At 39.9% G+C, this 17,569-nt stretch overlaps 2 protein-coding genes across 2 annotated transcripts; both read left to right on the forward strand.

Moving 5' to 3' along the window:
* The first annotated feature begins 4,417 nt into the window (after window positions 1-4,417).
* Window positions 4,418-12,948, forward strand: LOC117486410 (arsenite methyltransferase-like). The gene is given in 13 exon segments (XM_034134839.1): window positions 4,418-4,427; window positions 5,162-5,203; window positions 5,496-5,544; window positions 7,569-7,696; window positions 7,791-7,941; window positions 8,352-8,488; window positions 8,590-8,659; window positions 8,741-8,800; window positions 8,802-8,823; window positions 8,903-9,034; window positions 11,459-11,598; window positions 11,672-11,794; window positions 12,728-12,948. Coding segments are annotated over 12 exon segments (1,140 nt in total). The 5' UTR covers window positions 4,418-4,427; window positions 5,162-5,186; the 3' UTR covers window positions 12,839-12,948.
* Window positions 12,949-12,965: 17 nt separating this feature from the next.
* LOC117486407 (tripartite motif-containing protein 16-like) lies at window positions 12,966-15,447 on the forward strand. Its single transcript, XM_034134835.1, has one exon. It carries the CDS (start codon window positions 13,166-13,168, stop codon window positions 14,831-14,833), a length of 1,668 nt encoding a protein of 555 aa, XP_033990726.1. The 5' UTR covers window positions 12,966-13,165; the 3' UTR covers window positions 14,834-15,447.
* The last annotated feature ends 2,122 nt before the right edge of the window (window positions 15,448-17,569 follow it).

Raw genomic sequence — 17,569 nt, forward strand, 5'->3', positions numbered from 1 at the left:
GTAGTGTGTAGGGGTAGGGGGTAGGGGCAGTGGCGGTTCTAGAACATTTTACATGGGGTGGCAAAGGGGGGGCAAGAGGTCATGCCAGGGTGGCATGGGAGGGCGGACAGTACGTGGTATTTGATACTGTATATATAACCTATTTATTGTTAAATCATGCCCTAACACAAGTGTTCTTAATGCACAAGAGAAACAAGGTGTTCAGACCAACAAACTCAAATATAGTATAAAACAGCAGAAAATACTCTTGATACCCTAGAACTCTGCGTACTGTAGTAAAAGTACTTAGTTATAATGAAGTACACAAATGACATGTGCTTTTAAATGTTCCTCATTATGCCTGTGTCCTCTTTGTGTTGCATGATGGGAGAGGAGCAGTTCATCTGCATCCTGCTGAGGATGAGGAGCCTTTGATAGCAGGGGATGTGAAGGCTGACATTTACAGAGGAAGGGGGGGGGGGGGCTGAGAGAGGGTTTTGTTCTACACCTGTTTGTTTGAAAGACAAGAGAGTAGGTGAGAATAAAGACGGAGTCGCTTTGACCCTCTGCATGTCACTCAGAGTCATTACAGTCTGCTGTGAGGGGGGGGTTTCATTAGTATCATTGTATCTGTTCTCTTACTTTAAAAAACAACCGTAATTGGGAGAAAATACGTTGACATTTCTACTCAATAACTAAAATACCCTGATTTCCAACCTGATGAGTCAGACTGGGATCCACCGGTCGTTTGGAGGGCGGCTTCTCTCACGGTTCACCGGTCGTTACGTAACCGCGTACTTTAACTTAACCTCTGAGTGGGAAGAGTTACGTAACGCTCCTGTTGGCCTGGATTTCATGTGGAACTTTAAAAGGAGCAGAGAGAGGAAAGGTTGGACCGTTAACAAATGTGTGATATTGTGGAGAGGGAGAAGTACTCAGATCTTGTACTTGAGTAAAAGTAGAAGTACTCAGATCTTGCACTTGAGTAAAAGTAGAAGTACTCAGATCTTGTACTTGAGTAAAAGTAGAAGTACTCAGATCTTGTATAGTGAAAGTAGAAGTACTCAGATCTTGCTCTTGAGTAAAAGTAGAAGTACTCAGATCTTGTATAGTGAAAGTAGAAGTACTCAGATCTTGCTCTTGAGTAAAAGTAGAAGTACTCAGATCTTGCTCTTGAGTAAAAGTAGAAGTACTCAGATCTTGTACTTGAGTAAAAGTAGAAGTACTCAGATCTTGTTCTTGAGTAAAAGTAGAAGTACTCAGATCTTGCTCTTGAGTAAAAGTAGAAGTACTCAGATCTTGTACTTGAGTAAAAGTAGAATTACTCAGATCTTCTACTTGAGTAAAAGTAGAAGTACTCAGATCTTGTTCTTGAGTAAAAGTAGAAGTACTCAGATCTTGTACTTGAGTAAAAGTAGAAGTACTCAGATGTTGTACTTGAGTAAAAGTAGAAGTACTCAGATCTTGTGCTTGAGTAAAAGTAGAAGTACTCAGATCTTGTACTTGAGTAAAAGTAGAAGTACTCAGATCTTGTGCTTGAGTAAAAGTAGAAGTACTCCGATCTTGTACTTGAGTAAAAGTAGAAGTACTCAGATCTTGTGCTTGAGTAAAATTAGAAGTACTCAGATCTTGTGCTTGAGTAAAAGTAGAAGTACTCAGATCTTGAACTTGAGTAAAAGTAGAAGTACTCAGATCTTGTTCTTGAGTAAAAGTAGAAGTACTCAGATCTTGTGCTTGAGTAAAATTAGAAGTACTCAGATCTTGTACTTGAGTAAAGTAGAAGTACTCAGATCTTGTGCTTGAGTAAAAGTAGAAGTACTCAGATCTTGTATAGTAAAAATAGAAGTACTCAGATATTGTACTTGAGTAAAGGTAGAAGTACTCAGATCTTGTATAGTAAAAGTAGAAGTACTCAGATCTTGTACTTGAGTAAAAGTAGAAGTACTCAGATCTTGTACTTGAGTAAAAGTAGAAGTACTCAGATCTTGTATAGTAAAAGTAGAAGTACTCAGATCTTGTACTTGAGTAAAAGTAGAAGTAGCCTACTCAGGTCTTGTACTTGAGTAAAAGTAGAAGTACTCAGATCTTGTACTTGAGTAAAAGTAGAAGGACTCAGATCTTGTAAAGTAAAAGTAGAAGTACTCAGATATTGTACTTGAGTAAAAGTAGAAGTACTCAGATCTTGTATAGTAAAAGTAGAAGTACTCAGATCTTGTACTTGAGTAAAAGTAGAAGTACTCAGATCTTGTACTTGAGTAAAAGTAGAAGTACTCAGATCTTGTATAGTAAAAGTAGAAGTACTCAGATCTTGTGCTTGAGTAAAAGTAGAAGTACTCAGATCTTGTACTTGAGTAAAAGTAGAAGTACTCAGATCTTGTACTTGAGTAAAAGTAGAAGTACTCAGATCTTGTACTTGAGTAAAAGTAGAAGTACTCAGATCTTGTATAGTAAAAGTAGAAGTACTCAGATCTTGTACTTGAGTAAAAGTAGAAGTACTCAGATCTTGTACTTGAGTGAAAGTAGAAGTACTCAGATCTTGTAGTTCAGTAAAAGTAGAAGTACTCAGATCTTGTACTTGAGTAAAGTAGAAGTACTCAGATCTTGTATAGTAAAAGTAGAAGTACTCAGATCTTGTACTTGAGTAAAAGTAGAAGTACTCAGATCTTGTTCTTGAGTAAAAGTAGAATACTCAGATCTTGTATAGTAAAAATAGAAGTACTCAGATATTGTACTTGAGTAAAAGTAGAAGTACTCAGATCTTGTATAGTAAAAGTAGAAGTACTCAGATCTTGTGCTTGAGTAAAAGTAGAAGTACTCAGATCTTGTACTTGAGTAAAAGTAGAAGTACTCAGATCTTGTGCTTGAGTAAAAGTAGAAGTACTCAGATCTTGTTCTTGAGTAAAAGTAGAAGTACTCAGATCTTGTATAGTAAAAATAGAAGTACTCAGATATTGTACTTGAGTAAAAGTAGAAGTACTCAGATCTTGTATAGTAAAAGTAGAAGTACTCAGATCTTGTACTTGAGTAAAAGTAGAAGTACTCAGATCTTGTATAGTAAAAGTAGAAGTACTCAGATCTTGTGCTTGAGTAAAAGTAGAAGTACTCAGATCTTGTACTTGAGTAAAGTAGAAGTACTCAGGTCTTGTACTTGAGTAAAGTAGAAGTACTCAGATCTTGTAGTTCAGTAAAAGTAGAAGTACTCAGATCTTGTACTTGAGTAAAGTAGAAGTACTCAGATCTTGTATAGTAAAAGTAGAAGTACTCAGATCTTGTACTTGAGTAAAAGTAGAAGTACTCAGATCTTGTTCTTGAGTAAAAGTAGAAGTACTCAGATCTTGTATAGTAAAAATAGAAGTACTCAGATATTGTACTTGAGTAAAAGTAGAAGTACTCAGATCTTGTATAGTAAAAGTAGAAGTACTCAGATCTTGTACTTGAGTAAAAGTAGAAGTACTCAGATCTTGTACTTGAGTAAAAGTAGAAGTACTCAGATCTTGTATAGTAAAAGTAGAAGTACTCAGATCTTGTGCTTGAGTAAAAGTAGAAGTACTCAGATCTTGTACTTGAGTAAAAGTAGAAGTACTCAGATCTTGTGCTTGAGTAAAAGTAGAAGTACTCAGATCTTGTACTTGAGTAATAGTAGAAGTACTCAGATCTTGTACTTGAGTAATAGTAGAAGTACTCAGATCTTGTTCTTGAGTAAAAGTAGAAGTACTCAGATCTTGTATAGTAAAAATAGAAGTACTCAGATATTGTACTTGAGTAAAAGTAGAAGTACTCAGATCTTGTATAGTAAAAGTAGAAGTACTCAGATATTGTACTTGAGTAAAAGTAGAAGTACTCAGATCTTGTACTTGAGTAAAAGTAGAAGTACTCAGATCTTGTATAGTAAAAGTAGAAGTACTCAGATCTTGTGCTTGAGTAAAAGTAGAAGTACTCAGATCTTGTATAGTAAAAGTAGAAGTACTCAGATCTTGTACTTGAGTAAAAGTAGAAGTACTCAGATCTTGTACTTGAGTGAAAGTAGAAGTACTCAGATCTTGTAGTTCAGTAAAAGTAGAAGTACTCAGATCTTGTACTTGAGTAAAGTAGAAGTACTCAGATCTTGTATAGTAAAAGTAGAAGTACTCAGATCTTGTACTTGAGTAAAAGTAGAAGTAGCCTACTCAGGTCTTGTACTTGAGTAAAAGTAGAAGTACTCAGATCTTGTACTTGAGTAAAAGTAGAAGGACTCAGATCTTGTAAAGTAAAAGTAGAAGTACTCAGATCTTGTACTTGAGTAAAAGTAGATTGAGTACTTTAGTTTAGGAATTGGAAGACATCCATGTTTTGATGTCATGCAGGCAGTTGATGAGAGACTGAGGGGGGAGCTGGGAGGATGGAGTGGTGCTGAGATACAGTTGGGTATCCATGATGTCGGATGATCTGGCCGAGGGGATGTACTTAAAGTATAACAAGTTAAGATAAACATTGCACAGAAAAATTGCCTTCATGTGTGAATATCATTATATTTGTAAGCGACATTTCTAGATACTATTGTTGAATCACGTAGCATTTAACTGTTTTAGACAAACAAAGTTCTGATTTACTTTTTGTAAAATATTTAAATAATTGTACTCTTTTGTAAGTTGGAAGAGTCCATTAGTTTAATGTTGAGGGATGCATTTTGTTAGAAGTAGCTCAAGCTGTTAAAGAAATGTAGTGGAGTAAAAAAACATTGTTTCCCTTTTAATTGTAGTGGAGTAGAAGTATAAAGTAGCATAAAATGGAAATACTCAGGTAAAAGTACAAGAACCTCATAATTGTACTTAAGTACAGTACTTGAGTAAATGTAGTAAATTACTTCCCACCTCTGATATGGACATCAGTTGGGTTTCAAATAACATTTCCAGTTTTTCTAGAAGGTAGCCTACTCAATTGTTGTCTTGGCATGTCTCAGAGAGACAGTTGTTCCACAATATTAATTTCCTGAACTATTGCTTTCCACTCTGAAGTTGCTGGACATTGTCTACTCTTATCTTTGGGATTTGTTGACTGTACCAGGGTTCAGATGTGATATCAGACCGTGAGGGGCAGGACGTGCTATTAAGTAGGAAGTCATTTCATATTAATTTTGTTCGGAGAGCAACTAGGTGTGCATCAGAAAGTTTTCCTCTACAAATAAAATAATACTTTACTTCAGTAGGCTACTTGAAACACTCGAGACAATGGCCGAAGAAAACAGGTAAGAACATCAAAACATGCCTCTTTTCTCATTCATCATATTGTATGTTCATGTATACTATCATAATAAATTGAGCGAGTGGCGTGTGACATTCGAACCTTCAACTTGAATGACCATAGTGGTAACGTCACATATATTACGTATTAAAAATAGCTTGTGTGCAGTTATAACTTGTCATGTTGTTGTTGCAAACTAGCAAACTGAGTTAGCACTTAGCAGATAGCTAACATTAGAGTTAACGACAAACATGCAATTTGAAGTTAAGTTCACTTTCAAATACTTGTTGTTAAAGTGCGTGTGCCAAGGGCTTCGTCGATAGCAGCATTCATGTCGACGTCAAGGTAATTTCACGTGCATCACATATTTACACAGCACATGTCATAGTGTTTGCTAGCTTAGCTTAAATTTGTGCTTTCATGAGCTTAACCACTGACAACTTGTAGTAACAACGTAATGTCTATTTAACGGTTTCAAGGTGAATTAAGCGATCAAAGTACATCTCACCGTATGAGTCAGTTTACTACTACCGTGCCATGTGGGCTACACCAGGGGTTCCCCAACCCCACAGGAGACAACCGTTTGATTGCAGACTGTTATGTTTATGTGGGGAAATGGTGGTGCATACATTATTTGAGATATATTTCAAACTCGGACTTCATTTTAAGGACATGTCGGCCAGGGGTGTAGAGCTATTTGTTTAAGCACCGGATTGGCAAAACAGGAGAGTAAACCAGTCTGCCTTGAATTAATGTCCGGGACTCTCACGATCTGCTGCCCGCAGCTGTTTTATAGAAGGAAACCCTCCTTCATGAAATGGCTGCAGCAGCAGGAGGCAGCGGAACGTACTCGGTAAAGAGCTGTGCCTTTTTACGCACCGCCTTCGCTGTGTTTAACTTAATCAGAACAGTTTAAGAGTGACTGCAGGCTGCTACGTGTTAACCACACACACCTCTCCACACATCGAACTGCCCGATTACTCCCCCTTTTATTAGTTTTATGAAGGAGATGTCCAGTCAGTCACCAAGGCGCCTGATGTGTCCGACACCGGCATATATGCGGCTGTTCCCAAAATAAATTAGTTTAATCTTAATCTCGATGTAGTGCTAAATGCTGTCGGGAGTGCACCGGAACGAACGACACTATCATAATATCTTCTGAAAACAAATGCCAGTGTCACACACACACACGCACACACACACACACACACACACACACACACACACACACACACACACACACACACACACACACACACACACACACACACACACACACACACACACACACACACACACACACACACACACCACACACACACACACACACACACACACACATACATACATACATACATACATACATACATACATACATACATACATACATACATACATACATACATACATACATACATACATACACACACATAATGCGCCTTCTCCTCGTTTTCCCAGCATTCACTGGATTATCCGTAAATCATACAAACAAAACCAAAACGTTGATTTATCTGTTTTCCCTTTTTGGTTTAAAAACTGAATAACGTCGGTTTTTTGGTTTTCCGAAAAACCAAAAAACAACACCGGTTCTTTTTTAAACTTTGTTAATATGTTTTGGATGCATATTGTTCTAGTATTTGTTCAGGCTGTTACATACAATTAGCCTCTGTTGCTACCTGCTGGTGGTGAGTAAATATTAAAATCAGTTAAAATTGACAACCGGTCCGCGATTTATTTTTAATGTACCGGTCCTTGGCACAATAAAGGTTGGGAACCCCTGGGCTACACATTGATGACAACCTGATGTAAAAGTAACTAAATACAGTTACTCAAGTAGGCTACTGTACCGGTACTTAAATACAATTTTGAGGTACTTGTACTTTACATGAGTATCTGTATTTTTGCTACTTTGTATGTCTACCCCACTACAATTCAGAGGTTAATCGTGTACTTTTACTCCACTTAAATAAGACTTTAGTTACACCTGGACTAAATACCATGGATGTATAATAAGAACTAAATAAATAAAACTAAAGAAAAGAGCTAAATACCCAGCAGTAAATAAAATAATAAAAATTAGTTCCGCGGTGTTAACCAGCTGTGACAAACATATGAATTCATTCAAAACAAATGATATGTATCATTCTAAATGGGCCAATCTGCATAATGAGTACTTTTACTTTTGGTACTTTAAGTATATTTTGATGCTAATTATTTTATACTTTTACTTGATAAAGATTTTGAGTGCAGGACTTTGACTTGTAACAGAGTATTCCTACTCTGGAACTTTAATTCTACTTTAAGTACAACATCTGGGTACTTCTTCCTCATCTGCAACCTGCTGTGTGTGCTTTTCTGCACCCAAACAGGATTATTATGGCAAGGTGCTGAAGAAAACCTCTGACCTGAAGAGCAATGCCTGTGTGGCTCCAGCTCAGCCCATTCCTGCCTTCATCCGCCAGGCTCTGAAGAAAGTGCACCCTGAAGTCACCGCCAGGTAACCGGGCAGCTTTTGTTTCACCCTCAGTGAAGTGTTAGCAACCATCACTGATCCACAGAAGCGTACTGTTGGTGTCTCTCTTCTCCCTCAGGTACTATGGCTGTGGTCTGGTGGTGCCAGAGTGCTTGGAGGGCTGCAGGATCCTGGACCTGGGCAGCGGGAGTGGGAGGGACGTGTACATGCTGAGTGAGCTGGTAGGCGAGAAGGGCCACGTCACTGGCATTGACATGACTGAGGACCAGGTATTGTATTACACATATTTATGGTAAATATTGTATTCTTCTTGATATACATCATTGTGTTCATTCTGTATCAATGTTTCTTGTAGCTGTATAGCATGTTTGAATACTTAGTACATTTAATTTAATTGTATAATTATAATAATTTATGTATTTTTTCATTATATTAATAATGATCCCTTTTTAATTTATCATTATTATTTATATTTATTTATTTATTTTAATTGGTGAGTGTGTACTTTTTCTGTACTGCTCTTAAGTTTACGTTACATTTCAATAGCTCACACTTGTATCCAAAGCACCTCTACAGAAGCAGATCACACACTGTTGAATTTGGGGTTCAGTATCTTGCCTACAACCTACAAAAAATATATATATTTCAGCTTTAAATGCAAGAGTGTTCTATTTTCTAGCTTGACGTGGCCAGGACGTATGTGGACTATCACACGAAAGAGTTTGGCTTCAAGAAGCCCAATGTGAGTTTTGTCCAGGGCTACATCGAGGCTCTAACAGAAGCGGGTCTGGAAAAGAGCTCCTTTGATATCATTATGTAAGAAGTATTTCTCAACTCTCTTCCTCTGTCTTTATTTTGAATTGTAATGCTGTATACTTCTAGAAATAATGTGTTCAAACGTTTGTTTTCTGTCATAGTTCCAACTGTGTGGTGAATCTCTCTCCAGACAAGAAGCGAGTACTGGCTGAAGCCTACAGTGTGCTCAAGGTATGCTTCTCTCTCACAAAACATGAAATAAATGCTATGAAAAATAATTTGAACATTCACCGTTTACCTGTTGATCTTTAGGATGGTGGTGAGCTGTACTTCAGTGATGTCTACAGCAGTGGAAGATTAACAGGGGAAATAAAAAAATCATAAAGTCCTCTGGGGTGTGTAAAATTAATATCCTACAGCCATAAAAAGCTCACAGATAGTGCTACCATATCAAGATGTAATTTATCTTGGCAGGCGAGTGTATTGGTGGAGCGCTCTGGTGGGAGGATCTGCTGCAGTTGGCAGAAGAAGTTGGTTTCAGCCCGCCACGCCTTGTAACAGCCAGCTTCATCACCGTGGACAACAAAGAACTGCAGGACATCCTCGGTTTGATATTTATTATATTTGATTTTTTCATAACTTTCTTTATTAAACACATTTTTTAAAGCATGTTATAAAGGAAAAGTGGGAGACACATTTCCAGACTGTGATTGATTTTTAAGTAGAGAAATGTAATCTTTTAACCAAAAAGATGTGATAGTAGTTAGGATTTCTGCTATTGGTTCTATTTTATTCTTAATATGTTTCTTGTTTACTCATCTTTCTATATCACGTTGTTTAGCTGTTGAAGTAACAAGCATTCATTTTGAAACTAGACATAATTAAGGTTCTGCCAACATAATTTTACGACACAAATTCTCTTTACTGATTTAAATATTTAAATAATTTTTTTTCTAAATCAATCCTGAAAAACCCTGCTTTTAGAGGCTTTCACACCCATAGGTGTCCACTTATTCTTGCTAAGTAGACGTAGGCTCTGGTTGAAAGGGGGCAGAGAATCTAATGAGGTCACCAGACATGAACCATTAAGAGTGAAACTTGTCCCACACTAACATGTGCGTTAAGCTCACAGTACAGAGGGGGAGATGTCAATCAAGCACAGTTTGCACATGCCCACAGAGAGGTCTAATTAGGCATACATTGGAAACACCTGTGTGGATTGTGCAGGTGTTAATAGACAGTTTCATTAGGTTTAAATGTGTTACTACGTGTCCTTACTTACCTTTAGTCCTGTGCATCTAGTAGCATTCTGGACATGTTTTCTGGTCACCGAATATCTAATTGACCACTAGTTTTCTCTTTAGAGTTTCATGTTTTTGTTATATACTTTACATTCTGTGCAGTTATGTTGACAGTGGCATTCTCTGGTAGCTAAATTGCAAGGAACGTGTTGTATTTAACAGGAAATATTACATTCAAATCCAACTTTAATTTGAAAAAAGAAATTGAGAAACCCAACATTGCAATTCTTAGAAATCCCATTAGCATTGAACAGCTCCAACTTTTACATTGTTTGTTGCATTGTGGAACAAACAATATAAAAAAAAAGGAACAGATTCCGTATTGAGATTTTTCCAGCGATTTAATACTCAAATCATCTACATGTTTTTGGTATCCACCATACAAATATTTATAGTATCTCTGTAAATGAATTTATTCAGGTTTGCTTCATTTAGATTTACAAAACTAAGGGTAGGTGTATATTGTGCTGCAAAGCTTTGGTTAATGTTTAACTTATGTTAAATTGAGTTCTACTGAAGTCGTATCACAAACTGTGTTTGTGAAACTGTTGTTCATTGAATATACCATACAAGACATTTTAGATTGTTCTCGATGTTGACTGATTCTGTTCTCTCTGACCTGAGGCCTGTACTACGAAGCTGGATTTTCGCTTAGCCGGCTAAATTCAGGGAAATCTCGGGCTTTCCGGTCCTACGACGCTGGTTCTCTTTTTAGCAGGCTAGATTTCCATGGTAACTTATGCTGAGCGGCAAACCTGCTCCGGAGCAGGTTAGGTGGCAGGCTAAGAGATCAACTCAGTGAAAGCACTGCCTGCTGACCAATCAGAGCTCCGTGTGCGGAGTTTAAAGCGATCAATTCATATGACAGGAGGAGAAAGGAAATACAGTTTAAACTGCCGTTGCAGGAAAGACGACCGGCCAAAATCAACTGACTGTGTGAACGTGAAAATTAATAGAATATCCCCTCCCATCTTCAGAGCAATCTGACTATTATAACATTAGCGTTAAGAAAGCTTACTTAAATATCTGCCACGACATAAGTAACCGGATCAGAGTAACATTAAGTACAGTCCGCGGCACTGTGAGTGCAGACGTAGATGTGTCCCATTATCATTCATATCATATCACATCATAATGTATCATATATTTCCTTATCTGAGTCAGCTGAGCCGTATCTGGCCGTGCAACACTCACAGTGTCACATACTGTATGCAGAAGTATTATTTTAAGCAACACATTAAATTGACGAAACACTCGAGTCAAATGTAATTAAAGTCAGATCGTGTCTTGGACGGGGCAGTGATATCATAAACCTGTTAATGTACGCATTCAAACACTTTTTCTGTTACCAGCTGTATTCACCTTGCAGGTGCAGCTATGTGGCTTTTATCCTGGATAAAGTGTTTAAGTCATGGATGTTTAAAGTTTAACTTCTTCATATTTGACTAATATTAAAGTTCACTTTTCATTCAGGAAGTATGACGCTGCGCTGTCAGTACGCTTCTCCGTGTTTGAGATTGGTCGAATGCTCCAAATACCACCCCTTTCATGTGAACGCGCACCTAACTAGATAGGACACGGCGGCTTGAGCGATCCACTTGATATCCAGCGTCGTAGTACAGTTTAGCGCCAGCGCGTATGTTTTGGATTACGCCAACCGGCTAACTCCAACATATCCAGGTTAAGTTGAACCAGCTTCGTAGTACAGGCCTCTGTTCTGACAATACAGGCGACTTCAAGTTTGTCTCTGCCACATACCGCCTGTTCAAGGTCCCTAAAGGCGCTACCAATCCCTGTCAGGTCATATATAATGGGAGCATTACAGGAGTAGAGGACAGCTTCCAGTTTGACACTCAGTTCACATTCAAGGTCTGTACATACCACAGTTACTTCAGCTCAAACTCTGTATGCACATTTTATAAGACATGTGTGGATGTCACAGGTGGATGAAGTGGTGGAGGTTGATGGAGAAGTGGCCACCATACTGACCCATTCCAGATTCAGGGAAGATTTCACTCTCCAGCCTCAGGGAGGCCCCCGTGAGTCCTGCGGAGTCAAACCTAAGGTCAGTGTCACGACTGAATTCCAGGATATGTAAATGTCTGTATGATTATTTCTTTGTTAAACACTAGAGGTCAGTGTGTTTGTCGTATTCGTTACAAGTGTGTGACACACCCAGAGAGCCCCTCTGTCTGAACTGTGCACACAGTCCCACACACATGTGTGCACCAGGACGCATGCTGCAAGTTCTTACACACACTCACATACGCAGTCAAACATACATACGCACACATCCACACGCACAAGGTCAAGCAGCTGTCTTGGAGTCATAACCAGACTGTGGAGTCCTGCTGGGGAACATTGAACAAGAAAGAATGTTCTCTTCTCAGCTAACGGAATGCCATCTTATCAGCTCTCATGGTCGTTCTGTGCACACACACTCACATCTACAAACACCACTATATATTTTTCAATGACTACCCTAATCCTATGATCACTTGCAACATTTTATTCTGCTATTGAGGAAGTTCCATTTGGTTTTTGTGGAGCAAAAAACGAAATTGAAAATGTATCATCTGTCCCTGGGTTCACCCTTTGGCCTGTCCCTCTGAAGTAAAATCATGTCCAAGATACTTTTCCCTTATCAGCGCGGCTAGTTGGTGATAATAGGTAATACATAGCCTTTGATCTTGTTTTTGAAAGCATTGCTAATGTGAAATGTTTATTTCACGAACAACTAGTATCTCATAAAAGAAATAGCATGTGGACACAAGAATTAAAAAACTCAACATACAACACCTTTTTATTCTGCTATTATGAATATTTTTTAGGATGTTTAATCCTGGAATATCTGAAAAAAAAGTGAGAATAACCTTTTCAAACTTTTCTATAATTCTTAGATTTGCTTTCACACCATAAATATAATACATACGTACATAAAACTGTGTGTGTGTTGTTAACTCCTACTGATTTCTACCTTGTTTTACTTTTGATACAGGCGGGCACTGTGGATCCCTTCCAGCTGGTCCTTCAGCTGGGGAAACAACAGCCAGGTTCAGCCACAGGGGGATGCTGCAGCACTCAGTCTACCAACTTATTTTACAACTAAAAGCTCTTTTCAAATGAAGAGCAGGTTGTAACCGAGGCTCTGTGTCAGTCAGAGTCTGAGCGCTGCTCCTCCTCCTGAATGACTCAGAGTTTGATAAGCCCTCCCTCTTCTTCCTGCTCTCAGACACAGCCAGCTCCACTCTGTACTTCCTGGTTCCTCCCCTTCAGATCCACACTGAGGAGGAGGGGTGTAACCAACATGTGGGTAAAGAACAAGAGCTGATAGGCCACATTCACCGCCCACACACATCCTGTTCAGATCAGCTGTCACACTAGTTTCAGCTCTCAGGAAGTGAAACTCACACACTCGCTGCTACTGAGAGGGGAAATGGCGCAGAAAGGAGTTCAGCTGGAGCGGGAAACCTTCTCTTGTCCCATCTGTCTGGATCTACTGAAGGATCCGGTGACTACTTCCTGTGGACACAGCTACTGCATGAAGTGTATTAAAGGCTTCTGGGACGGAGAGGATGAGAAGAAGATCCACAGCTGCCCTCAGTGTAGGCAGAGCTTCACACCGAGGCCTGTCCTGCTGAAGAACACCATGTTAGCAGCTTTAGTGGAGGAGCTGAAGAAGACTGGACCCCCACCTGCTCCTGCTGATCTCTGCTATGCTGGAGCTGAAGATGTGGCCTGTGATGTCTGCACTGGGAGGAAACTGAGAGCCTGTAAGTCCTGTCTGGTGTGTCTGGCCTCTTACTGTGACAAACACCTCCAGCCTCATTATGAATCACCTGTCTTTAAAAAACACAAGCTGGTGGAGCCCTCCAAGAAGCTCCAGGAGAACATCTGCTCTCGTCACGACGAGGTGATGAAGATGTTCTGCCGCACTGATCAGCAGTGTATCTGTTATCTCTGCTCTGTGGACGAACACAAAGGCCACGACACGGTGTCAGCTGCAGCAGAGAGGACTGAGAGGCAGAGAGAGCTGGAGGGGAGTCGACTAAACATCCAGCAGAGAATCCAGGACGGAGAGAAGGAGGTGAAGCTGCTTCAGCAGGAGGTGGAGGCCGTCAATGGCTCTGCTGATAAAGCAGTGGAGGACAGTGAGAAGATGTTCACTGAGCTGATCCGTCTCATGGAGAAAAGAAGCTCTGATGTGAAGCAGCAGCTCAGATCCCAGCAGAAGAGAGAAGTGAGTCGAGTCAAAGAGCTTCAGGAGAAGCTGGAGCAGGAGATCTCTGAGCTGAAGAGGAGAGACGCTGAGCTGAAGCTGCTGTCTCACACAGAGGATCACAACCAGTTTCTGCACAGCTATCCCTCACTGTCAGCCCTCAGTGAACCTACACACTCCTCCAGCATCAACATCCGTCCTCTGAGCTACTTTGAGGACGTGACGGCGGCCCTGTCAGCAGTCAGAGACAAACTACAGGACGTCCTGAGAGAGGAATGGACAAACGTCTCACCGACTGAGGTGGAGATTTTACTGTCAGCAGCAGAGCCCACCACCAGAGCTGGGTTCTTACAATATTCACAGGAAGTCACTCTGGATCCAAACACAGCACACACACAGCTGTTATTATCTGAGGGGAGCAGAAAAGCAACACTCATGGATCAACATCAGTCTTATTCTAGTCACACAGACAGATTCACTCCACGTTTTCAGGTCCTGAGTAGAGAGAGTCTGACTGGACGTTGTTACTGGGAGGTGGAGTGGAGAGGGAGAGGAGTTTATGTAGCAGTCGCATACAAGAATATCAGCAGAGCAGGGGGGGAGGGAAGTGAATTTGGATACAATGACAAATCTTGGTCCTTAGATTGTGACCAAAACAGATATTCATTTCGTTACAACAGTATCAACACTCCCGTCTCAGGTCCTCGGTCCTCCAGAGTAGGAGTGTACCTGGATCACAGAGCAGGTATTCTGTCCTTCTACAGCGTCTCTGAAACCATGACTCTCCTCCACAGAGTGCAGACCACATTCACTCAGCCGCTACATGCTGGAGTTCGGCTTTATTATAAATATGGAGACACTGCTGAGTTTTGTAAACTCAAATAGCCTGAAGTCATTGGAGGAACTCTTCTACTTCTTAAACTCACCGTGTGTCCATCAGAGCTGATTGTTCATGTCTTCACTGTGCAGAGATCAGCTGTCAATCAAACATGATGGGATGTGCTTCAACATCTCCTCATGAGTTGTTCTGTAAAGGTTGGACTTTCTTCCGGCTCCTTCCTGTGTCTGTGTAGCCATGGAGGCTGTCACTGCTCAGGAGGATCCTTGTTCACCTGAACTGATATGTAAACTTTGCTCTAAATATGTGTTGGATATTTCTTTTGATTCATGTTGTTGTTTCTCTTGTAATGCACGAGTCTTCAGAGAGAAAGCAGCAGAGCTTCTTTTATTCTACACATTTTATTCTGCCCACTTTCTAAAACAATAGAGGCATTTATAATCACATGTATTATTTTGACAGATTAAATCTTATTGTTGCCCAAATTAACTACAAATGAGTTCCCAGATGGTTATAACACTTATTTCATCATAACATGTTTATTTAAAATGATATTACTTACTGTCATGATCATAATCAATAAGTACATCATTCATTATTCTCCTGTAAATAGCTTAGAGTCTTTGCTTGGGAAATAAAATGTTATTGTTTTGCAGACTAATTGTTGTTGTTGTTGTTGTTGTTGTCCAAATAGAAAGTGGGCACTCATAGTTTTATAGAACATAACTTATCATGATAATAATCAATAAGGAAATCATGTATGACTCTGTTTGAAATAGCTGAGATGAAACACATGGTGTGGATAAAATGAAACTGATCATGAAATCATTGAACAGACTTTACTGATGGGATGTGTGATCAAATGAAATGTTTAGATCATTAATAAAGGTTTGTCTTTCAAAAACAAAAACAGGATGTTCTTCTTGTGTTATGTCCAAGGTGCCATACGAAGCTGATGGAGAACATGTGGAAGTGATCTGAGACTAAATGAAGCTCAGCGCAAGTTCAACCAGGAAGACCGTCTTTACTCCTTCATTTACTATTTACATGTTACTACTCTCTCTCTCCTCTCAATAAGTGATCGGGGGCGTCACTCCCCAGCTTAACCAATCACTTCTTATAACTAAGTACTTTTACTGTAGGCTACTTACAGTAAGCAGAGTTCTAGGGTATCATGAGTATTTTCTGCTGTTTTATACTATATGTTAGTTTGTTGGTCTGAACACCTTGTTTCTCTTGTGCATTAAGAACACTTGTGTTAGGGCATGATTTAACAATAAATAGGTTATATATACAGTATCAAATACCACGTACTGTCCGCCCTCCCATGCCACCCTGGCATGACCTCTTGCCCCCCCTTTGCCACCCCATGTAAAAGGTTCTAGAACCGCCACTGCCCCTACACCCTACCCCTACACACTACCCCTCCGTTTGCGCGGAGGGTCTGCCACATTAAGTGCTGTTCCAAACCAACGAGTGTGGAGGGGGAGTGGGTTATCAAGCCCTCAAACAGCGAGTCTGCATCGGTGCTGACTGGAGACCACCTGACCGGTCTCTACCTGACCGGTCTCTACCTGACCGGTCTAAGCGCTGTGTGTGTCCGTCAGGAAACACGCTGTTCACAAACAGTTCCAGCAAACATCCACTGATAAACTGCGATGTTAACAACCTCATGATAACCTCATATTTCTTTAACTTAGGATCATACCTGTGTTTAGTCTAGAAAAAGGTCAATGTGTGCATTTTATTATAAAGTTGTGTATATTTACAGACTGTTGCAAAAACTAAGAAGCTTATAAACATCAGGTTTAAAACTAAAAGAGCTTTACAAAAAAGTAACACAGTTAAAGATGTTTGGAGTTTATTTGAGTTATTAATTTTAATGTTTTGTCAAAGAGATGCTGATTTGAAACCGTTGTTACATACAGTTACGGCATTTCCTGTTTCTGCCGGAGAGAGGGGAGTTTGTCCCAAAGCTTGCCGCTGTATTTACTCCCTCCATCTGACAGGAGGGAGCCTTGTTAAGCTGCGAGTGTCTCTCCGTCACGGAGGGGGAGTGTGTAGGGGTAGTGTGTAGGGGGAGTGTGTAGGGGTAGTGTGTAGGGGTAGTGTGTAGGGGTAGGGTGTAGGGCGTGGTTTGGGATTGGGCCTCTATCTGTTTTATTAGGGACTGTACGACAATCATTGTCGTAGGGATGGGAGCTGAATTATGTATTTTAAGCAACACTCTCCAGCATTTTCTATATTTGATTTGGGACTTCTTCTCTTGTTAACAATATAAATGTAGACAGTCATACTCTTGCAGAAAAGGTACTCTACACATCCTTCAACTGTAACTCCTCCTCCGTATGGGTTATCATCTGTGCTCATTTCCTTATTTACTTTTAAGAATAAAGTACATTTTGAAAGTGAACACAGGAGAAGTAGCAGCCGGTGATAACAGTCATACATCAACAGTGGTGTTAGGTAGATGTAGAAGTATTAAAATAGCATCTTTACTGCCTGTGTTAGTGTTTCATGATGATTTTTATGTATAAAAGTGTATTCTTTGGGAGAAATCACATTTTTTTAACCCATTCATGATCAAAAAGTTGCACAAAACCTGTTTATGTATGTGCTTTTAAATGTTCCTCATTATGCCTGTGTCCTCTTTGTGTTGCATGATGGGAGAGGAGCAGTTCATCTGCATCCTGCTGAGGATGAGGAGCCTTTGATAGCAGGGGATGTGAAGGCTGACATTTACAGAGGAAGGGGGGGGGGGGGGGGGGGGGGGGATAAAGACG

The sequence above is a fragment of the Trematomus bernacchii genome, unplaced genomic scaffold (assembly GCF_902827165.1).
Source record: "Trematomus bernacchii unplaced genomic scaffold, fTreBer1.1, whole genome shotgun sequence".
NCBI lineage: Eukaryota > Metazoa > Chordata > Actinopteri > Perciformes > Nototheniidae > Trematomus > Trematomus bernacchii.

Bases quoted from the DNA above. Each gene is read 5' to 3' on its own strand.
- LOC117486407 (XM_034134835.1), top strand. From the start codon at position 13,166: ATGGCGCAGAAAGGAGTTCAGCTGGAGCGGGAAACCTTCTCTTGTCCC.